At 42.1% G+C, this 24,860-nt stretch overlaps 1 protein-coding gene across 4 annotated transcripts in view; it reads right to left on the reverse strand.

Moving 5' to 3' along the window:
• ANK3 (ankyrin 3) overlaps positions 1-24,860 on the reverse strand; it is a 670,694-nt gene that overhangs the window by 87,882 nt on the left and 557,952 nt on the right. For 3 of the 4 annotated variants that reach the window (XM_059397461.1, XM_059397462.1, XM_059397460.1), the window contains 3 exons: positions 21,697-21,750; positions 14,455-14,578; positions 9,088-9,190 (listed from right to left, as the gene is read on the reverse strand). In XM_059397461.1, coding sequence (XP_059253444.1) covers positions 9,088-9,190; positions 14,455-14,578; positions 21,697-21,750 — 281 coding nt within the window. Of the gene's footprint in view, positions 1-9,087; positions 9,191-14,454; positions 14,579-15,841; positions 16,123-21,696; positions 21,751-24,860 lie in introns of those variants that run through there. The other variant, XM_059397463.1, reaches the window with a different exon arrangement.

The following is a 24,860-nucleotide window of genomic DNA, read 5'->3' on the forward strand; positions in this document are numbered from 1 at the left end:
GTGCATTTAATCTGAAAAGCTCTAAACACAGTTCACTTGAAAAACAGTTGACTGATGGCACGAGACTAGGAGCCCATGAAAGGAAAGGCTTGCAAGGATAATGTTACCTCTTGGCCACACGCTGCACAGGACCAGGCCAGGGGAACCCATGTGGGTTTCAGTTCCCTTAGACCAAGAGTACATGACTTGGGTTCGACTTTGGCTATAGCACTTCACTGCCCAGACAGGGACAAGTCAAACACCTCGCTGCACCTCCATTGCTGCATGTGTGTAACCGGCGGATGAGACTATTTGTCCCGATTCACTGTAAGAATGGAATGACCCGAGTATTGTCAAAGTGATTTGAAAATTCTAGGGATAGCGCGGAGGACCACAGGGGAAGGGAGGCAAAACTGAATGGGAAGAAGTCAGGGAGGGAGGCAAACTGTGAGAAACTCAGGACTCCGGAAAACAAACTTAGGGTTACAGAAGGGGGGTGGGGGTGGGGGACTGGGGTAGCCAGGTGATGGGTATTAAGGAGGGCATGTGTGGTGATGAGCCCTGGGTGTTTATATGCTACTAACAAATCGTTGAACGTTACATCAAAAACTAATGTCGTATTAGATGTTGGCTAACATAATAAAAAAAAAGTGAACATTCTAAAATGTAATGTGAACAGAAGCACAGATTATAATAATCCTGAACTTTACCTATGGTTTTTATAAGTGGAGATAATTAATTTCTTAAATTGATAGAACATTACAGCCCCTTACGGAGCTTTTAGGAGAGCATCGTCTTATCAGACAGCAGGAAGTAGCCTGCTAGATTCGCCAACAATGGTGGGGTTTGGGCTGTGACAAATACTTGTGTAAATACCGACTTTCCCATGGTGAACATGTTTTGTCAGGTCAGCCACGCTTGGTGTATTAGAGTGGCAACCTAGTGGTCAGCCACAGAATTGGTCTAGTAGCCACCAGACCTAAATTCTAGTCTCAGCTCTGTTATCTAGTGATACTGGGCAAATGAAATACTTCTCTCTGCCCCAGCTTCTTTGTCTGCAAGAGCTAATGGTCGTACCTAGACCGCAATGAAGCTGAAAGCAGGATGTGAGATGATCCATCAGTAAAATGCTGTGGCAGTGCCTACAATCAGTATTCCAAGTATTGTGATCCACAGCAGACACTGAGTGAAACGGCAAACTGCTAGGGGTCTGTTGGGACATGTCATGCAACTAGTTGGAAATATTCTCTTAAGGAATGGATTCCACCTTAAAAAAAAGAAAGGTTTAATCCATAGTAACTGGCAATAGAAAGGTGGTTCCCAGAGGCTGGAAGATTGAGAAGTGGGGGCATTTGATCAGAGGGTACAAACTTGCAGCTGCAAGATTAGTAAGTTCTGAAAACCTAATGTACAGCACGGGGACTGTAGTATTATATTCTTGAAATTTGCTAAGAGAGATCTCAACTGTTCTTCCTATATACACAAAAATGGTGAGTATAGGAGGTGATGGATATGTTAATTAGCTTGATTATGGAAATCATCTTACAATACATACATATATCCATCAAAACATCATGTTGTACAACTTAAAAAATGGCTTCCACAAAAGAAAACCTGATTTAAACAGAAAATAACAATTAAAGGCAGACTAAAGCAGGTCTTTTTTTTTTTTTTTTCCTGAAAGCATTTCTTTTCTTGAAGTCAACTATTATTATGCTTAAGATTTATTTGAGACTAAAATGCAAACCATAGAAGCTGAGTTCTTTGGGATTTCCAAACCTGATTGATTTCAAAATAATTTAGCTACCAACTTCCACAAAAGAAGGTGAATCAAGGTCAGCATGGAAGCTGTTAACGCAACATTCAGCTCAAGACATTTAAACTGCCCTACCTTAAGTAAGTCGCAACACCAACCCATCTGCCTTGAAAAGAAAATGTGTAATCTTACAGACCAATCTGTGAGAGGTGTTGAATGGATCACCTGAGTAATGCTGGCAAAGCACTCTGAACAGAAAAAGCAGCATATTAAATGTCACTAGTCAAAGGTGTTTATCTTCTAGGGGACTATCTCTAGCAAATCTTTCATCCTAGGCTGCCTACCTTCTACCACCAGGCACATTTCTGAGAACCCCTTAGAATTACCTTCACCATAAGAAACAGGAGTGCTAATCTGCTGATGTGGGGAAAGGGAAGCTGCAGGAGGAGATGGAGTGAGAGGCAGAGAAGGAAAAACGGAGCGTTAGCATGACCGGCCTTTGGTATTAGGCATTCTTACTTTCTATTACTGAAATAAGTGGAAATTGCCTAGGTCTTAAAGTGACAGACATGCAATTTCTCCTGAAGAACCCTCCTATTTACGTATGACTTGCTAATACATCAAGCAGCACTTTATATGACTAAGCATACGTGAGGTCATCCTTAGCCTAAAAAAGACGATCTAACCCAAAGGATCTGGAGTCCTGGGCTATGAGATAAAGGAGAGAGTTACGAGGTGGAAGGTATGGCGGCTGCCTCCGGGTAGCCTACAGGTATGGGGAGGCTTGAATAAGGCCTCCAACAGTAAAGACAGAATGACCCCATTCAAACAGCCAATGCAACCCTTCCCATACTACTTTAGTTAAACCTTCTAACCTGGTCAGTTTTAGAAGCCCTGCCAGTCATCCTGAGACATAAACCATGTGGGCAAATCCGATCTCAGAGGGGAAGGTTGCAAAATGAAAGCAACCTCTTTAAGCCTCCTAAAAGAGGAACGGGGTCTCACAGCTGCCCCTTTTCTCGTTTTCATGGATGCACCGCCTCCATAGCAATGGAACTGAAAGGAAACGGAAGGCACTCACTGCTTAGTAATCAATCAGCAAAGAATGTTTTTCTAAAAGTTTTTGCTTAGAACACCCAAATTTATAGCTCTTCTCTTAAGCCATAGCTCCTTTCCTTATTTTGTTAAGATTACATTTATTTAGATCTAGAGAGAAAGCATAAAACAGAATCTCAAGACTGAACAGAACTTTAAGATGCTAGAAGACTTTCTATGTTGCCCTTGATAGGTGGTTATTCATGTCAAGTTTGACCACCACCAATATAAGCATGTTAATGAGGACCCAAACCCCAATTAAACTGGCTTAAGACACTCCCCTCCACCTCCCAGGGGTGGGAGGAGATTGAGATCAATGCACTGGTTTATATTGCAAGAAAGTCTGGGAGGGACCAACTCCAGGCTGAATCCAGCCATGGCTCATGGTAGGAATCTCGTTTTCATGCTCTATCCTTAGCAGCTTCGAGCTGACATCATCCGTAGAGCTTAGCAACCCCAACAGGCTACAGAAAGTCTCAAATCTGAGTCTCATTAAGCTGGCTTAGATTTTACATTTTAACCTAAAATAAACACTGTAACCCAGGAAAAGGAATTCTCTGGGAGGCCAAGTTTGGAGCCCATCATTGGAGGAGAGGAAGGGATTTCTGACCCTTCTAAATGACATTGAGAAATGGATAGGGGTCCTGGTTTGACCATCAGATCCTGTCTGCCAGCTAAGAAAGCAGAACGGTGTACATAAGCAAAACAAACCCAAGTCCCTAAGTGATTCCTGCTCTTCTCCTACTTTTGGAAAACTACCAGAAATCATACTGAATTAAATGTTTCTGCTTGCTGTATACATACAGCCCTTGGTCTTACAGATACGTCTCGGGTCATTCAAAGGAAGTGTAATTAATTTAGCTTGCAAAACAATTTTAGACCACTATTGTGCCTTCTACCTCATATCTATGTGAAGGTCAAGTATTTCCATTTCTTTAATGATGCCTTACATGCCATGACTTTTAGCATAATAATTTTCTCCATAATTTTCATAACTTATTGATGAACGTAAGTTGTCAGTTCAAGTCACATTAAATATGAAATTTATTATTAGAATTTGGCATAAGCAAAATAGAGAGCACAACTCTAAATATAATCTTTCATGCTAAAAAATGGATTAAAATGGGGCACCTGGATGGCTCAGTAGGTTAAGCATCTGCTTTCGCTCAAGTCATGATCCCAGGGGCCTGGCTGGGATCGAGTCCTGAATTGAGCTCCCTGCTCAGCTGGGGAGTCTGCTTTTTTTCTCTCCCTCTGCCCCTGCCCCCTGCTCTCTCACTCACTCTCAAATAAATAAAATCTTTTAAAAAAAAATGTAAAAAGGATAAAGTTGATGGCACCAAATCCATATTAAAAATACTAACAAGTGTGAGGTTTCAAAGGACAGAGTATTAAGTGTGAGAGCTCTCAGATGGCTGCTTTCCCACATAGGGCGATGTAGATGGACAGCTTCTGAGGAAGCAGCCTGGAACCTCATGGACCGTGGCTCTGCCGTTTACCACCTGCACTCCCTGGGATGAGATACTTAAGCTGACTGTGCCTCAGTTTCTTCATCTTCTTAATGGACCCAAGAAACTGTCTCGAAGGGTTTTTGTGAAATGCAAACGAGCTGATACTGATAAAACACTTAGAACCGGTTTTGGACCCAGTAGGAGCTCCATGAACCATATGCATCACCACACCCCCTGACACAGTGTCTTTTGAATGTTATTCCATTTAGATCACGAGGACTGGCTGGTGCGGATCATGCACAGCAATTACATAAGCCATACCAGACGTGGCTTTCAGGAATTATGTCAGAAGAAATGAAAGAACCAGTCTATTATATTAATCCTAGACAAGCCGGTTTCAGGTTGCAATCATCCCTTGTCTTTGTTACCTTCTATTTGGAAAAGAATGTTTCCAAGCACAGATCTTGTTCCAAAGACAGTCTGACACGCACAAATCAGAGCTTATGAAACAAATACATTAAATGTTGAATGGCCGGTATACGAAAAGATCCCAGCCAGAGTGCTTTAAATCAGTGGGTCCTATCCAGAGATGCATCCCAGAATCACCTGTGGAGCTTTAAGAAACACACGTGCCCAGGAACCCAGCTGGGGAGAGTCTGATTCTGTAGGCCTTTTGTTCTCCGAAGAGCTACTGGTGATTCCAATGTGGGCCCCAATGATGAATTCTAATCTCACACCCAAGGTGGGGCTCAAACTCATAACCCTGAGGTCAAGAGTCACATGCGCTTCCAACTGAGCCAGCCAGACATCCCTTCGCCCAGTTAAGAATTCTGACTAGGAATCAGGAGTTTTCAGTTCTGGGTGCATTAAAAAGTTCTATGCCTAGGCCCTCCCAGCCACTGGGCAATTGTGCTTGTTTATTTTTAAGTTTTTATTCTAATTCCAGTTACTCAAAATACAGCCTTATGAGTCTCAGGTGTATGATATAATGATTCAATACTGCCCCAGGTCACCCAGCGTTCATCACCCAACAGCGCACTCCTTATTCCCCAATTCACCCATCCCCCACCTGCCTCGCCTCTGATAACCATCCGTTTGTTCTCTATAACCAAAAGTCCGTTTCTTGATTTGTCTCTTTCTTTTCTTTCGTTTTGTTTCTTAAATTCCGCATAACAGCGAAATCATACAGGGAGCAATAGTGTTTTAAAAATTCTTTAAAATGATTCTCAAGAGTGGTCAGAGCTGAGCATCATTGCTTTAAATAATAAAACCTGACAAATGCAAGGCATGATTTACTTACATATGTATTTTCAGAGGCATAGCTACAGGTGACTCTTGATTACAAGGCAAAGGGAAGGCAGAGGTATAGGGAGTTCATGGATAACCCAGGATCACAGTAAAGAGTCCACTCTTGATTATCCAAGGGGGGATTATGTGGTTTACAGACTGATCATGATTAAGGCTCTGCAGGGCAAGAGGACAGGCTCACTTCTCCCAGCTTCCTTCCCAGCCTCCATATCTGCCTTCAACAACATAGGATCTTGGGAATTATCCAGAGTCTCAACTGCACTTTAACTGTGGTTAATGTGCAAACTGCTTCATGGGCAGCATAGTAATGAAGGGGCAACTAATTATGCTTTGTACTGGTGAAGTCTCTGCTTGTTGAAAATGACCAGCACGTGGGGAGTTCATTTTTATTCATTTGCCACCTTTATGTGTCAATGCAACTTTAACTGGGCAGTTTCAAATCTGACAGTAAGTCATATATCCTTGCCTTAAGAATTCTAAATATTTAAGGCTTCTTGCGTGCTTTCAGACAAAATCAGTACTGTGCAGGAACTCCGTTTTGAAGTGTATAAATACAGATTTAGAGGCATGATGGATATAAACTAATGTTTGCCACTTAATTCTAATATAAAGTCTGTGCTTTACATGAAGCATACTTCTCAAGAAAATGCTCCTCATTCGTCTTGCACAGTGTAACTGGACCCTTCCCTCACAGAGCCTCTCTTTTGAGGAATTAGTCTCTTCCCTCATCTGTAATAAATGAGATACTAGAGACTAAAAAGTCAACACAACTCTTTTGCAGTTTGTCTTCCCCTTTCTTCCAAGTTTTTATTTTGAAGGAGTTCAAACAAATAAAGATGTTGAAAAAACTTTATAAGAAATACCCATATATACTTCACCTAGATTCAACATTAACATTTTGTGGCATCTGGGTGGCTCAGTTGGTTGAGCATCTGCCTTCGGCTCGGGTCATGATCTTGGGGTTCTGGGATCAAGCCCCACATTGGGCTCTCTGCTCAGTGGGGACTCTGCTTCTCTCCTCCCCCATGCTGGTGCAAGCACTCTCTCTCCAATAAATACCTAAAATCTCTCTAAAAAATTCACATTTTGCCATATTTATGCTCGCACGAGCTTTCTCTCTCTCTCTCTCCACACACACACACACACACACACACACACACACGACGTCTTTTGGCTCATTTGAAAACAAGCAGCTGACTTAATGATTACTTCATTGCTGAAAACTGCTGCATGCCTACCCCCCGGAATGGAGATATTCCCCTATATAGCTTTAATAATGCTGTCACTGGTAACAGAACTAACAGTACTTTCCTAACACTATAGCCAGTATGTGTTCAAGTGTCCTCAATTTTCCCTGAAATGTCTTTATGTTGTTCATACATTTTTTTTTCAAATCTCCAGTGAATTTATCATGAAGTTATGTGCCCATGAATAACTGTGTTCATTAAACATGCTAGTTCCACATGGAACACCTGTCAGACCGTGGGGTTCTCTGTGGACCCTGAAGAAAGCAACTTCCCACCTCTGCAGTTATCAACTTCAAGATTTATTTGTAAAGGTTTCGAGATGTCCTAAGCTCTTCTTTCCCCTGACTACTCTCCAGAGAGTGGCCACAGAGGTGCTATTCAAATTTAAGCAGCAACAAACTCTACTAGAGGACATCAGTTTTACCTTTAAAGTTCTCTTTATTCTTTCTTTCTTTCACAAATCCTCCATTCTGATTAAAGCTGCCCCTTCCAGCCCACCTGAGTAAGCAGGCCCTGGCAGTAGCTAACAGGTAATGGTGTGAGAACCCTCAGAAGACTATTGCAGTCTTTTGGCATGGCAAACACTTATATTTTTAAGGTTGATAGGCAGAAACTGAAAGGCAGTGTAACAATGGCCGTGGGAGTGGCAGTGATGGTGGCAGTGATGGTGAGGTCACGGCTGATGCGGGTGGTGGTCCCAATTTCAGACCCATGTCCCAAAGTAAATATATATCCAGAAATAAATACCATAATTAGGTTCAGTCAAGCATTTGAGACCCCATTCTAAAACCAGGCACATGTTTTATATATGACCCAAGTGTTACTGACACCCAAAGAAGCTCCTACCACCTGCTATTTTGTAAGTTTTGTGGAGTTTCCTTAGTCCTGGAGAATGACAGGCATGTCTACACTTGTGTCATCATTATAGCCATCAACATCTTGTTTTAATTGGGAACCTGAAGAGAGCAGGATTACCTTGACCAGGATAATGACCACAGCCAAACAACCAAGCAGGGACAGCCAACACAGCCAACCAGGGACAGCTCCTCAGAAAACCTCAACCAATACCTGGGCAATACCTTAGACCCAAACGCTTAGCTTCACTAGTGGACAAAAGTGCTTTCTCTACTGCTAACGCCTATTTAAACCATGATATCCTATCGCACCTATAATTATTCTACAAAGGGTGCTTATGTCTGACCAAACACTAAACAGCCACTGTATTCACCTTTGTATAATCTCCTTGCAAGGATGTTCTGGAGAGTGCAAAGTAATAAAATATTTATTGTAGGTTCTTGTGAAATACAATATGTATCTGTACGTCTGGAAATCAGCATCTCTAAACACAGAGAAGTCCCAAAAATCTGACTACCAGCTGCTTAAACCTCTAACTCAGTGATACTGTTGCTATCGCTTGTTCATCTCATCCAATGTACCCTCATTGTTCAGTGAATAAGTAAGTCTAGCATAATTTCACCAATTTTTGACATTGGTTAAATAGGATAAGCCACCTTCAAAATTAGTTTTATGGCCTAAACAGTTTTATCCATCATTAGCTCCTGAATGTGTGCATTTAAAACCAGGTACTGTATGTATCTAGAAGAATGAATCACCCTTAGCCCACAGGCAGCAGGACTATGTTGCGGGAACTTCCTGCATTAAACCAGTATCTTTTCAACCACAATTCCTGAAAAGCAGAAACGGCATGAGCACCAGTAAAGGTTCTGGTAGAAAACAACCATCACGTCTTGAGAAGGCCGATCACAGGCAGCTTTGATGCTAAGGGATCAAAAACCTGACCAAGCTCATCTTTAATCACAGGCTAAAAACAATTCTAGCAAATTCCAACATGCACCCAGTATGTTCAGGAAAATAAGACACCTACGTGGGTGATGTCAGCAACTTCAGCTACCAATTATTATTAACTCTTTAAAAAAATTGAAATAGATTTGACCTCGAAATGAGAAAGTGATCCATGTCTTTGATAGGACTTCAAGTTCCTCTATGTGGCCTGTTAGGGATAACCCTGAAGACGAGCAGGCTATTTCTGTATTTGGCACAATTGATATTTTTTCTTTTTTTTCTTTTTTTTTTCAAATGATTTTTACCTTTGTCCCTGGCAGTACAGGTCGATTTATGAATGCAAAGTCAAACGTGTAGAAATACTGTTTTTGTCACAAGACAAAGAGCTCAATTCAATCATAGCCACGGAAGTTCAACAATCCAAGAATATTAGAAGGAGAGCACGTACCTGCTCTTTGGACGGTACGAGGAGCTCTTCAATCATCATGCTGTCCCGTGCGTAGGAGCTTCTGTTCAAGGTGTACGACCTATCCGAACTGAAGGAGCGGAGGCTGTTGTATTTACAGTTAACCATTCAAGAGTGGTGGATGATGATGAGATGAATAAAATAAAATTAATGCATGCAACTATGAAAACAGGCAAGATGGCTAAAAATATCAACAGAAGTCGTTCTTGAAAAGACATCATCGAAAATAAAATCCCTTATATTTGAGGAAATCTCTTCAGCTTGGACAATCTCATGATCAGATTTTTTTTTTTTTAGATTTTATTTATTTATTTCACAGATCAAAGTAGGCAGAGAGGCAGGCAGAGAGAGAGGAGAAAGCAGGCTCTCTGCAGAGCAGAGAGCCCGATGCGAGGCTCGATCCCAGAACCCTGGGATCATGACCTGAGCTGAAGGCAGAGGCTTTAACCCACTGAGCCACCCAGGCGCCCCTCATGATCAGATTTTGTTTAAAATTAGGCCAAATGGTGTTAAATCTGTGAGAATATGAAATGATGAACACTTTGGATGTCTCACTATGACAGGTGAACCAACACAGCAATTGAGAAGAACCAGATGCCTCTTGATAATCTGAGAGATTTTTCTATGGTTAAGACCATATGTTAGAGTCTCCTTTATCTCTGGTCCGTAGCTGTTTACCTTGCACTATTGAATGGGATTCTGTCTGTGGCAAATGGGTTTGTTCATAAGTCTCTGGAAACCAGATATGGGTTTAACCTAGTAAGAGCTCTGGTTTTCAGAAGGACTCATGGAAAACATAAAAAAGGTAGTGTGACAAATAGAACTTGCGTGATATTTGCCATCTTTCTGGCCTTGAAAAATTCAAATTTCATGTATGGTTATTGTCTTTCCTTGCTCTCTTCCTTCCTTCCTTGTGCTGTACACTGTTCTTCTCTCAAGCCTCTCTTAAATCCTCAGACAGTCCCTGAGTTTCCCAGGGTGTAAGACCCCCAATGTCCTGAAATGCCTCTCACACACTGACCTTGAAACTAAGAACCAGCAGAGGGTTGGGGGAGGGGGTGGCAGGACAGGAGAAGTGGGCGAAGATGGTCCAAAGGTATGAACTTCCAGTTATAAAATAAGTCAGTCCTGGGGATACAGTATACATACGGTGACTTAACTAATAATATTACACTGAGTATTTAAACGCTGATAAGAAAATAGATCTCAAAAGTTCTCATCACAAGAAAAAAAATTTTTGTAATTTAGGTGGTGATGGATGTTAATGTGACTTATCGTGGTGATCATTATTTTGTATACCTGAAACTAACAAGTTATATGTCAATTACATCTCGACTTAAAAAAACAACAACAATAGAGTAAAAGGGATGCTGGAAGCCTGCACATGTAGGTACCTAGGACATGCAGGCTGACGGGGATTGCCCCTAATCTGAGCCTTGGCAGAACACCTTGGGATTAATCCTCCAGAAAGAGAGGACAGGTTTATGAGGAGCTGCTCTGAGGTCATCTCTGTCTTGCCTCCCTATCCCACCTATCACGATAGGCCATCATAAGGTAACTTTGCATCACCTCTTGTTTTGAACGAGGTCTGATACTTTCTGCTCCACTGCCCCACTCTCTTTGGGACAGAGCTTCAGAACAAGAAACCACTTAGTTGCAATCCCTGCAATGCAGGATCCCACAATTACCATGGGAGGTAGACAGCCTCTTTCATTTCAGTGGCATCCTGACTTACATGGAAGACAAGGACGGTGGGAAGTTGCCACCCGTCACTGCCCATGTCTGGATCTAAATGTGGCTGCTTGAATCTTTACCAATAGAAGATTGTCTTGTCTTGTATGTGTTTGAGGGGAAAAGAGCAAAGAGGTACATAAGAAATGCCTCCTTGCTTTGCACAAAATGACTTCTTTTCTCCACTGCTCACTACTAAAGATTACCCAAGGTGGATATTTTTATATCAAGATACAGAGGCCCCTAATTTATAGGAATAATTCTAAGAGTCTACACAAATGAGTAGATGCATTTTTCTAGGATTAGAGCCTTGTCTTCCACCAGAATCTTGAGGGGATCTTCAACCTCAAAATAACCATCATTCTCTAGTGTATTCAGCAAATATATACTGACTCTTAGAAGTAAGACACAAATATCAGACTGGACAGAGAAGCAAAAACAAACCCAGAAAGAACGAAGTCTTATTTCTGCACAGAGTTACCTAGTAAGCCACGAGCCTGGCCACTTGCATGGGCGGGCCTTCTAGGCCCAGTCACACAACACATAACTTTTCATTTTTTTTTTCCTGCTTCAGTGGCAAACATTTTTTCCCCCCATTTTCCCCTTTTTTACTCCTGTTTCTAGCCTCTTCCCTTCTCTCAAATATAATATAAATTTCCTAAAAGCAGATACGTTCTTTCTACTCTCTAACTCAACACTGTCCAACAGAACCTTTGGCACTGATGGGCACGTTTTACCTGCACCATCCAAGACAGGTGTGGCTAGTGTGACTGAAGAATTGAACTGAATTTTATTTAATTTTTACTAATTTTAATTAAATAGTCTTTCGTGGCTAGGGGCTACATCATCAGTATAACTTCTAGCACTCATGACACATCATCATCAGTATAACTTCTAGCACCCATGATGTGGTATGGGAGACACTGGGAAGCCCCACTCTCTGCACTGCACATTCATTTCTTTTTTTTTTTTTTTTAAAGATTTTATTTATTTATTTTTCAGAGAAAGAGAGAGGGAGAGAGAGCGAGCACAGGCAGACAGAGTGGCAGGCAGAGGCAGAGGGAGAAGCAGGCTCCCTGCCAAGCAAGGAGCCTGATGTGGGACTCAATCCCAGAATGCTGGGATCATGACCTGAGCTGTAGGCAGCTGCTTAACCAACTGAGCCACCCAGGCATCCCTGCACATTCATTTCTAGAATGCTAACACTGCTGGGCGGTAAAGGCCAATTTATAGTATATGGAGCAAACACTTAAATGTTTAAAAAATTATTACCTATTCATTTTAACTTCAGTTTTTAAATATATCTAAGATGTGTTAATATTTTTAAAATATCCTCTTTCTTTTAACTTCTGTATGAGCTCCAACTGAAGAACAGAGCATAGAAAATGGGTGCTGTCAACGGAAAAGCCTAAAGATGTCTTCATTTTATAGAGTGTTTAAGTTCCTCACTGTTCCCAACCAAGTTACATTAGACAGATGGAGCTCATTACATCCATCAAACTTTGCTCTGAATCCTTAATACATCGGAGTCCTTTCAGCTACTAAAACTAGGTATTATTTGCATGGGGATCTGGAAAGCATTAAATTGTTTATAACTAAGGTCAACTATATTATTTGTAGCCATCGGTATACTCTAAGTGTTAAATACAGGAAGTGTTAGAAAAACACATGCCTCAGAAGTCTAAAATCATACTAATATACCTAGCACAAGGTCAGATAAAACAGCCACCAGCAAACAGACTGCTTTTCAAATCAAGACTTTTTCTTCAAACCCAATGAAAGTTTTCCAGTTACTTCATGCACTATTCAAACTTTGTTAAATAGAAGAAGTTCCTTAAGGAGTCAATTTTGCATTAGTCATATCTCTTGTCATACATTCAGTTGCTTGCTAAGTATCTTGGAATTACAAAAGTGATTTTCTGACACTGAGCAGGAAAAAAAAAAAAAAAAAGCACATCGCAGCATAGCACAGCACAGCACAATGCTAAGGAAAATCAAAATGAGAATGAGTCATGGAAGGGCAGAAAAACACCGTAAAAGGGACGTTTCTTCTTACCTGATCTTGGGACTAATTTAAAGTATTTTTAGAAAAACACAGGAGAAGTGGAAAGCAAAAAAATCAGACAGGGAAAAAAGAAAAAAATGTTATGGTTGAATGAATTACACATTGAATGTATTCCTTTTAAATGTTACACTCAGAATATTATATTTGGTAATACTCTAAAATACTTAAAAAATAAATTGGTTTTATAGATTTTTTTTTTTTTTTTTTTTTGCAGATTTGCCTCTGAGCATAACATGAGTTGCCAATGTAAAAAAATGAGTTACATATAGTAGCAACAAATCATAATGGTGCAATCAAGACCAGAAGTGTGGAAGCCTTAGAACTGTCTTGAGCAAAATTATGAAACAATATATGCTGGTTTCATCTCTTACTGGATGTCAGCTTCTACAATTTTCTATATACAAATGATTAGTTCACAAAATGTAGCTTTTACATATTACCTGAGGAAGAGAACCAACTAGTTATTGGATTGCAAAAACTATTAAGCCTCCAAATAGAATTTTCTCTTGAGATCCTTTGAGATTCTGGCTCTTTTCAGTTGTAGCTTGTGGCTCTGTGTGCTTACCTGAGACACTAGGTATTTTTAAGAAGTTATTTTCCCCTTATTAATGATACCTCCTACAATAAGCTTTGAAGGACTTTTATAAATTTATCAAACAAAAACTCTATGGAGTTACATGTCGTTCCAAATTCCACTAATAAAAAGACTAACTGGAAGGAAAATCAGTTCAGTATCTGAATTGGCCACATCAGCAACACTGAGAATAAACTCCCAGGCTTTACTTTGTGGGAAGTGCCATTTACTATTAGACAATGAAACTTTTTACAAGAGAGCCTTAAACTATAGGAAAATGTCCTCAGGGCTCTGGCTTAGAAAGTTTAATTATTAGCTTCAAAATAACTTGACTGTCAGCAAACATGCTGTTAAACCAACCAGGGAAAAGAAGTCCCCAAATTCTGGACAAGGTCCTGTTTCTTTCAATCAGCATCAGGTAGGTATGAGCCAAGGTTTTTCACATGCAAAAGTTTTACACTTCAGTTTCAAGGATTGAATTTGCTACCATTCCTGTCCGTGACTTTAAATAAGTTTGGTAACATTCCTGACGCATCCCTTTGTAAACAAAGTAATGGCATAGTTTTGGAAGAGATACCCAAACACTTGGTAGACAATTCTAATAAAGTATATCTAATTTTTTTTTTTCAAGAATGCTCTCTTTTAAGTCTCAATCATGACTGAATTTTGAAACACAGAGACCACACAGGCTCTCCCAGTTCCTTCAGTGGGCTCTTCTACTATCATGCTTGAAGCATGACTGCGAGCTGGGAACAAAGCAACACGTGACATGTTCAATCACAGAAAATCAAGGACTGCAAAACCACAAAAGAAAATGGCAGAGCATGGACACCAGTGTTGAGAACATTCTATTCTACCCAATGCATACCCTCATCCAAAGAGGACATCGGAGGATCATGTGAAACATGAAAATGGCTTTGGTTGATGACAAATCATGGTTGTATTCAATAAACGGTGAAAAACAGCAACGATAAAATACCTGGCAGAACGGGCCCCAAGACTAAAGCCCATGTAGCCCTCGGCGGGGAGAGAGTCGTCGCCCAGCTCCTTCAGGTCCTGTGGCCCGAGATACTTGTCCGTGTCCCCTGTCATGGCATCTTCACCTGCCGATGGACAAAACAAGCCAGAATCAGAAGCTTTCCTTTTAAAAATGGGTCCGCTGAGGAGAAAACCACTCCTTTGGTCATCCGCAAACCACCCGGGTTTCTCACTCACTTTCCCCTACCCCCTAGGTAATGCGCGTTACTGCGCTTAAGGAAAAAACAGAGGTGAGGTTAGTTCATAATTTCAAGAGTGAATGTAAGTAGCGGAAGGGCTCCTGGGGTTAAGGACCACTTTCTAAAACTTTCCCCGTACTCCTTCTCCCCCTCAAGTCCTGGCTGACTAGAAAGGTGGATCTTTTTTTGTCAATGAGCTTCCCACGCCTCACCACGAGGAGGGCAGCTTGTCCGAATGGACATGGATTGCAACATAAGAACCACCTCGCCATGACTACTCCGAAAATTATACTGGGAAGGGAGAGGACTTTTTTTTTTTTTTTTTTTTTTAAATGGTCTTCTCACACACAGGATTTCAGTTTGGGGCTTCTGTAAGAAACCAGCAAGTCATTTAATCTGAACTATTACTTCTTCACTGGAGAACCTTGAAACACATCAATTTTGAACTGTTTCTATACCTATCACATAAACAGCGTGGTCCGGCTGCCCCAGGGCTGAACCGCTGTTTAGGAAGGAGCTCTACCTTCTGTAAAGAGCAGCAGTTTGAAGGAAGGACTATATGAAGTGCTCTTGGCTCACCAGTACAAAGAGTTAATTCCGTAAAACTTTTACTAGCTACATATGCATAACATGACCTCACGGAAAAACCACATTCCAAGAGTGACAGAGCAGGTTTTTCAAATGCCTTTTGCCCTGTGGGACGGTTCCCATCCTTTTCAAAACGTAGCACAGTCCGTGGAAAAGTTCGTTCTGCAAAGCAGGCAAACCTATTTCCTTTTTATGACTCTCCTTACCCTTTCTGGACACAAGAGATTTCAAAAGCGTGCACGTTATGTTTTCTCAAAGGTAAGTGATTCATCTGTTCCAGCTCTATTTTCCAATTCCTTCATTCAGTACCGTTTATAATTTCCATTCATTTAAACCCAGGAAACCGCAAGAGCTTAGCTTTTAAACTACCAATCAAGTCTAAAAATACACTGTCAACTACTGTTTTTGCAAATATAAAAAAGAAACAGATCTGCTTTCTACTACTACCCAGGACTCAGAGAGATTATTTTAAGTAACTACTCACAGCTGGGCTATTTGCACAACCACTGCATACGAAACAAAAACAGCACACACCAAGCGCGACTTAAAGAAAGAGCTTACTCTGTGGTAAAGCCATTTCCACCAGGCGGGGCAGATCAAATGTTTTCCTGATGTTTCCAGGAATTCCTTAAGCAGTGATTTAGAGTGTACCTCGGAATCAGCCCAAACAAACCGACCCCTGGGCTGTATTCACCGTCTTCACCGCCGCTGGGGTCCACTCAGCATCTTCGTCTCCTCGTAGGCAGTTGAAGAAGTGCACATCTTTTCTCTAACTCGTCAGAGTTCAGAGATTTTCGATATTCCAAACCAGAAAAAAAATACAGGAAAAAAGAGCGAAGCCTGCCTACCCTTAATTGAGAAGACCCTTTCGATCACTCTGCAGACATCCTTTTAAAGCTCCTTCTGATTGGACCAAAAACTCCGCTGGCAAGCCTCTAGCAGGACCGAATGGTGACATAAATGCAAGCCCCTGAGTTATTTGTATGTAAATATGAGGACTGCTCCAGTGTAGACTTTCCGTAATTTGATACCAATGGCCGGTGCCTCACCGAGGAACTGAGGCAGCCTTACATCCAGGGAGAGCCAGCGAGCAGGGTGCTGCGCTTAATTACGAGGTGACTCTTCTCCAGCTTGAATGAAGAAACGGCCAACCCAGGTAGAGGAAAACCAGAAGAAAACAAAAGAAGTGGCCCAGGCGGGGAGTGGCAGGGAGCTCCAGGCAAACTTTCAACTTTGTTCTCGGCTGGGAACACCAGGAGCCCTGGTTATTTATGGTCCCTGTCAGGTGGAAGGAGGGGGAGCAAGGACCCGGAGGGAGGGCCTGCCCTTGAGCCGAGGTGCTGAAAGTGTGGGGCCGAGGGGAGTCGCAAGGATTCCCGAATGTCTCCGAGCAGCGCTGCAGGATATGCTAATCCCCACTGCTTTTTATCAAGAGTTGGAAGAGAGGAGCAGAAGTGAGACAGGCTGGAAAAAGCAAGTGGATGTCTGCCCCACTTTTTGGCACAAGTTCTTTCAGCTCTTTGACACCCTCACAGGAGCTCACTGGTTCTCCTTCCTTGAGGCAGCTCTGCAGAGAGCGCCCAAGCCAGGCGAAGAGGTCTTTGCATAAAGCAGGACGCAGCCCAGAGGAGGCGCTTCTGTCACTTTGCTCTGGTCCGTTGTTTCCCTCTCTCCGGGACTCCTGGCCTCCCTTTGGAGCTCCTCCACCCTGTTTGTGTTGGCAGGGGAGGAAAAAACTAGCAGGACTTCTGCATCCTCCATCTGGGCACGCTCAAGAGGCAATTTCAATGGCTCGTTTCTCAGAAGAGCTGGAAAGTTATGCCAGATACTAAGTACAGGGCTCTGAACGTTCTTGCTGAAGTCAGTGGTTTACAACACTTTTCCATGAGTGTGTCTATCTCCTGGAAATTTGCATCTGTAGAACCCCAAAGTGGGTTCTACAAATGTGTTTCTCCTGGATCAATGAATGCACGACTCACCTAATAGTACGATGATAGGAGACCCAGGGCTTTAATTGGAGCAGCCTGACTGTAATCAGCATGGTACATACGCAGGAATAGAAGGGAAACTGTTTATAATGCCTGGTATGTATTGGAAAATATTCCCAAGCAAAAGAATAATTCCCAACTTTGTAAAGAATGGAAGGGGAAGTCGTGGTTCAAATGGATAAAATGACTAAAATTAATCTGTTTTCCACATCTGCACTTACACTGCAAACTGCTTAGCAAAGCCTCATTCAATGACTGCTGCTCCTTCCTCCTGACTTATCAGTTGGCTTTTCTCTGGCCAGCCTGCACAACTGCACGGTCCTGCACATCTGCTGTCCTTCTGTTATACGGAATTATTTCAGTCCCTAGAAGTCCAGAAACTCTTTAGACTTTGGAACATTACATAGGGTGCACTCTTGATGGAACCTTTATCCCTCTTCTTCACCTGTGTAATCTCTCCAAACTTTGACACTAAAATTCCTCCCGTCCTGGACAGGACCATCTAAAGTTAGTGGTTCTTCATGTGGGCTTCCCTTATCAGAGCGTCCTACCAGGGAAAACGTCTGTTTAGTCTCTCCCACTGGATAGTGAGATCCACGCTAGATTAGGAACCAAATTCTTCCTGAACCTGGCATATTGCAAGTGCCCCATAAATACTTTTGGATTTCATCATTGCTTTCATCAAAGAGGAAGGTAAAAACAAAAACAAAACAAAACAAAGAAAACCAGACTCTTAAATACAGAGAACAAACTGGTGGTTGCCAGAGGGAAGGTGAGGAGGGAGATGGAGGAGAAAAAAATAAAGAGGCTGGTGGCTGTACTTTTCTCCCCCTCTACCAGCCGCAGCAACTTAGCACTCTCCGGCATGCCAAGTTGTTGACTGGCACATAGGAAACTGTTAATAAAGTTAAGTTTCCATTCTTCTTTACTCATCCTTCTAGACTTCTGAAATGGTCACTGTGAAACCAGAAGATGCCCAGAGTTGAAATGGGGGTGAGAGCTGCCAATATAGTTGGCCAAAGATTAATTAAAATAGCCTCATGACATGGTGAAGACATTTCTTACAAGGCATGGAAAGCAGAAACCCAGGCAGTGTTAGTATTTCAAGGCAGTTTTGCATAATTGGTGCTCTTGATTCAAATCCTGGCTTCATCAGTGACCAGTTAAGTGACCTTCGGGACACTGTTTACTCTGAGTCACAGTTCCTGCCTCTCTGTAACTGGGATAATAACTCAGCCTCTAACCTCAGCCTCTTCCAGGGATTCAGTGAAATAATGCACAGAATAAGGGCTTCATCAGTATGGTCAGTGTTATTCTGTAACACAGCTTTCTGTGGTGCCCAAACATCTGAATGCATGAACTCATACAGTTAGAATTTCAGTTGCTACTGCTGATACTGGCAAAGGCAAAATCCAACCATGGCAGCAGATGTCTCTGCTCTCCATTGTCTACAATGCCGAATGCAAGGCCTGGCTTATAGCTAATCAATAAATATTTGTTGACTGATTGACTGTCTGAATAATACTAGACCATACCTACTCTTCTTTCAATAAACAAAATATTCTATAATTTTATAGAGCACAACACACTATTACACCAAAAATTAGAAAGGAATGACATGAATTATGTTGTGCAGTTTGTTAACGGCCTCTAATCCATGCTGTAACCCAAAAATATTTTATTAGTAGTAGCTTCTGACCAATAGGCCCAAAGGTAGATAAGCCAACAAAGATAATTCTATGACTGGACAACTCTGATGCAATATCATATATATTTAGTTGAAATATATATATTGTATATTATTATATTATAATATATATGTTTGTTTAATATATTATATATATTATATTGTTTAACATAATATTATGTTTATATATAAACAAGAACCACACATTCTCACTTACCAAGAAGCACTTGTGTGGGTTTATGTTTCCAAGAAGTGTTTGGTAGAGTGTTCTAACAGTTGTGTTATAGGTAACTCTGAGCATTTTGTGGTGAAGAGGGTGTGGTAGCTAGTGTTTAAAGAAGTTTTCTCCCCAGCCCCACCCCCACCACGAACCACATCTCTTTAATTAAATGTGGGCTTGTTCAATTTTTGAACAATAATATGCAGGGGAAGTGATATTGCATGACTTTTCAGTGTTGGTTCCAAGAAACCTTGCAGTTTCTCCTTGGCTCTCTTTCGAACACTGGTTTGGGGGAAGCCAATCCCCATGAAGATATTTGACTACCATGAGACCTCCATGCTGTAAAGAAGGTCAAAGAAGCCACGTGGAGAGGCTGCGCGGAAAGAGAGAGAGAGATGACCAGCTCTCCCTCAGCTGTTTCAGGGCCGCCCAAGTGAGGCCAACAGACCTATAACTGAAGATACCACATCGAACATTCTGCCATGTTACTCGCATCCCAGCTGCTACCCGACTGTAATCTCAGCAGAGCTCAAGAATCCAGCTGAACCCAGTTAACTCACACAACCATGGGAGATAATAATAGATTAATCCACTGAGTTTAGAGGTTTGTCATCACAGCGTAGTAAGTAGTGGGAACAGAGAGGAATGAGAAATGACAAGGTCTAAAGGTAGGCCAAAGAGGTCATGTGCTGATTGCTTAATGCATGCCCAGTGAATTAAGAGTGAGCTCTGCAGAGTGCTACCTGCTTAGTGCAGAACAAGCCCAGGAAGGGTACCCAGTGAGTGCCACCACGGAAGCCTCATCTATTTAGGATTGACTTTATGTCTCTTAACATCATGAGCACTGCCGTTCTCACTGTTAATCCATTTCTGATAATAAAATACCAGACACTGGAAACTGTTTAAAGGAGAACACAAAACACCCCAGTCTACCTTGATCCCGCCGTTCACCAAATAATAAAAACTGTTCAGAGTCATTTCACTTCCATTTTCCAGCTATCCCTCTTCCTGGTCCTCCTATCGTGACTAGGGTAAGAGGTTTCTTGTACCACAATCAACCTTTCGAAGATCCGTACCCTTTCACTAACAGGAAATCATGCAAAATAGAATCAAGAACAAAGGAGACAAAGAGAATATATGAAATGATTATCGGGACAGTCGCTGGTCACATAGCTGTGCCCTCGGTCCTTTGTACTTACTTATTTTTAGATTTTTAAGTAATCTCTACACTCAATGTGGGGCTCAAACGCTAAACCCCAAGAGCAAGCATTGCCTGCTGTAGAGGGATCCCAGTCCTCATTCTTTTTTACATGCCGTGTCAATGGCCAGTTGTCAAGATGTGGTGGAATGTACCTAACCCAGCTTCCCCGCGATCTTTCACTGTGCCCGCTGGCAAGCCTCTTTACGCTGAACAGAGGAAACTGTTCTTGGCTAATATTTATAAGTGTTTTCATGCCCTAGGAGCTCTTTCTTTTTTGCATGTCATTTTTTTCTAATGTTTTCCATCATCACCAAGGAATACTTCTGTTGCTTTCCTAGGGGTTGAAAGTTGTTTTCCCCTCTGTCTGGAGGCAAGAATCATAAAGAAAGTTCCGTAATGTAACCATATGAAGTTATATTTTCTGAAACTTTGCTCAGAAGTGCTTTATTCCTCTGCTACGAAATGAACAATCTTCTTTCCAAGGTATATACTTTGTAACATTATGGAGTCACGGTTAAAAATACATTACACCTTCAAACGAATTAATAGTAGAAAACCTTCAAATTATGCAGGATTTTTAAAAAAGGCAACATTAGAAAGAATACAGAGGAACATAGGATCTAAACTCTAGTGATTTATTAAGCGTCGCTTTCATACTAGAAGTCAGCAAATAGTCTTACAGACAAATAGTTAATGATTGAAACTTACTTCCATTTAGTGTGCTTGTTCTGAAAAAGGTGACTGTTTGACCACCACACAGCAAGGAAAATAAAAATGACTGGGAAAATAAATCCTTCAAGCATTTCTAGTCTACATTACAGAACAGCAGGATGAGAGCACACCATTATAATCATCACCAGAATCTACTGAGCATTTACAATGTTCTAGGCACGGCGCGGTGCTTTTTAAGTCTTATCTGATACGATTCAAGCAACAACCTTCTCAAATAGAATTGTCTCGATTTCAGTATAAAGAAAACCCAGTTCAGAGTGGAGGATAACCCAGGATCACTTAGAAATTGGGTAAAAATGGAATCAAAATCAGTTGATGTGACTACAGAGCCCCACTTCTACATACTGTCATATGCGATGTTGTCAAACAAATACTTCAAGAAAGGTAAGCTCCACGAGGTGACCCAAATGTGACCCAAAGGTGACCCAAATGTGAGCTCCGTGAGGGCTGAGGTTTTTGTCTCTTTGGTTCCAGATCTAGTGCCCAGCACATGGTAGATGCTCAATAAATGTGTGCAATGAAAATTCAGTGATTGCCTTTGGAGGTAGAAACTACATTACTGGAGTGAGGAGAAGGAGGGAGACTTACTTTTCACTGTAAACTCTTGTACCTTGGGAATTCTATACCTTGTGCATCTATCACCTATTCAAAAAATGAATATAATTAACAAAATAAAACAAGATAGAGGGACTGCAGAGAAGTCATACAGGCTGTGTTCCGTACACCAGATCAAGTGTTTTGACTTATACGGGTCTGCCAGAACATGCTAAGGTGTGTATGTGCAGCAGCAAATACGTAGCAAACATGGAGAGGAAACTCAATTCTTTGTGCGGTTTGACCTCACTGTTTCAGCAAGGAACAGGAGGAATAAGATCACAAGGCTGGAAGGAGATGCACATTATTTGCGTGGCACTTCCAACAGCTTCCCATTTTTCTAAAGTGCTGGTTCTGAACCTGGACTATGCATTAAAATCCCCTAAAAATTTGTATTTCTACAGGTTCCCAAGGGAATCTGCTGCTTCGGGTCCAAGAACCACACTGTGATAAGCACTGGCTTAAGGGATCCTTACAAGTAAGTGACAGTTATCTAATGGCAGTATTGATTTGAGAGAATTAAATATCTATTTTCCTGGTGGGAATTGCAAGAGTAATTAAAATCGCTTCAGAAACTGAATTCAGTGAATGGAACACACTATTTCTAAATTTCCAGGCGTACATTTGTGTCATCTGAGAACCCGTTTAAACCATAGACGCTGACTCCACAGGTCTGAGGCTGTCTCTGAGATTCTGTGCGTGGGATGAGCTCCCAGGGGATTGCAACCCACACTTCGAGCAGTGAGACAGTAGGGCACTGGACTAGGCTCTGCTCCAAGTACAGCCGACGACTGCCTTGGACACATTTTGTCTCCAGTGAAGACCAGGACACAAACACTGAAATACTGTACTATGTCTCCTGTTGGTTATGATTTGCTTAATGCTTGGCATGTGCGAGACACTGTGACGAGCACTTTCTATATACATCGTGTTCACTCTTTAACCCTGGGGAGCAAGTACTCTCATTTCCCTTTTCTAGACAAAGGCAGATTCAGAGAGGTTCAGTCATTGTTCAGAGCTCACGTGTCTAGTCAGTGGTAGAGTCTGGGAAAGCCCAAGGTCTTGGCCACCACCCTTGTGCCGCGGGATATGCAAGAGAAATCACAGAAGTATCCAAGAGTTCCCAGGAAGAGGGCATCCCTTTCGATCGAGGCGGTGCGGTAGATGTTGAACAGAGGTGCGTGAGTTAAGACAGGCAGAGAGGAGTGGAAACGGGAAGTGAGGGGAGTGAGCCGTCCCCAGCCAGCCACAAGATGTGGCGCGAGAAGGAAAGAATGGGACTATCGTGAGAAGAGCAAGCAGCCAGCTTTCCTAAAGTGACGGGCAACGGAGTTGTGGGAAGTGAGGGCCATGTCCGGCCATGTTTATAGGGAAGTTGGATTCTACTATAACAACTACCATCCAAGTGACAAGCGACATATGTCCGTCAGTGGGTGAAAACACTTTCATTTTTTTGACCCATAGATATATATGTATATATATATATATAGTACACACACACACACACACTCACTCACTGAAGACCTAAACCTTCAAAGCTCTCCCTCTTCCTCTCGTGTTCTTCCACCCACTTCTAATCCCGCAAGAAGCAGAATCCACGGAGAGCTGCCTCTGTCTGACAGCTGCCGCCTATTGAGCACCTGCTCTATGCTGGTCGCCGTTCTAAATGCTTTGGTATATCTTTTCATCTTCTCGGCAGTTCCATGTGGTATAATGAACCCGTTTAGAGAGGAGACAAATAAGACTCAGCACATTTTATTTTTTGAAGGTTCAAATCAGGGACATAAAAATACAGATAACTCTGAAAACATTTTCCATCAATTCAAAGCATTCGTCAAAAGATGTCTCTCTCCCCTAATGTTTAGACAATAACATTTTCAGCCTGGAGGACCCACATGACAGTGTCTGTTCATGAGTCTTTTCCCTCCATGCCCCGGTACTTTGATTCTCAGAAAAGCGAGGGGGCGGGAACTGGATGGACGGGGAACAGTCATATTACCAGCCTGACGCTCTCGAACTTCTGTTCTAAGGGTCTGATTCTGCCCTACAGTTGCACAAACAAAGTTCCTCAGATTCCAGATCTGCACGTACTGCAGTTTGGAGCAAGAGCTTGGATGAAGCAAGGTTTCCTGCAGCCATCTGAGGGACGGATCAAAGGGGGAGGTGACTGGCGGCTGACGGAATTGCACTACGTAGTTCAAGAGTTCATGCATGTAGCAGAGGCTCTTTAGTGTCAGGCTGGAGGCCCAAGGTGGCCTTCTGGGAGAGTGGAGGCTCAGGGCAAGGCTGCCCCCCTCCCCCCCCGGGGCCAGGTGAAGGAGGAAGCAAACTCCCTCAGCCAGGAAGGAACAGTTCTGGGCCTTCACAAGAACCTGTTGTTTTCTAGCACCTCCTCGCAGCGGTGGTTCTTTCAAACAGCTTGCTAACTATATTCTGGAATGTAGTGTTTTCTTGCTTTCCTTCTCAATGAGAACAATGGGGTAAGTTGAGGAAATCGATGAGCCACGGGTGAGATGGCTTAAGGAGGTCTTAAGGAGGTCTTAAGGTGGTCTTAAGGAGGCTAAGGAAGTATGTGTCATTAAGGGTTGTAAGCACCTCATGCGGGAGGCCATAGGCCATGCTCTCCCTCCCCCCTTTCCTTCCCTCTAGGTGCTCCTAAGAGCCAGCCCTCCTCCATGGCCAAAAGGAATCGGGCTGGACTGGCAAAGTTTGCCCATCTTGTAATCAACGTGAACAAGTTGCTGTTCTCCCACAGAACAAATGCCTCTTTCTGCTCGGGCTAGATTTCTTTTGTTTTAAGAGCAAACAAAGTCCATTTGATTCTTTACTCTCAAACATTTATTCTAGTCTTTGTGGCTAGATGTGCTTCTTTTTAAAAAAAAAACGGGATCACAGTTTTTAAACTGCTCCTTAATCCAGGCTAGATATAGTTTCTAAATAAGCATGCATGACTCAGGCTTGGAACTCTTCCAGATGTAGCAATGAAAAATGTCCCCTGTGATCTTGGTTGGGTTAATAAACAAACTCATCCCAGAAAGGAAAACGATTTCAGTGTCCTTCCTGTGAAGAGGTAGAAAAAGACAATGTTGGGACAGATGCTGTAACTTTTTCATATTCTTATCATTCTTATCAATACACCTTCACCCTCATCCAGAAAC

Source organism: Mustela nigripes, chromosome 4 (genome assembly GCF_022355385.1).
Source record: "Mustela nigripes isolate SB6536 chromosome 4, MUSNIG.SB6536, whole genome shotgun sequence".
NCBI lineage: Eukaryota > Metazoa > Chordata > Mammalia > Carnivora > Mustelidae > Mustela > Mustela nigripes.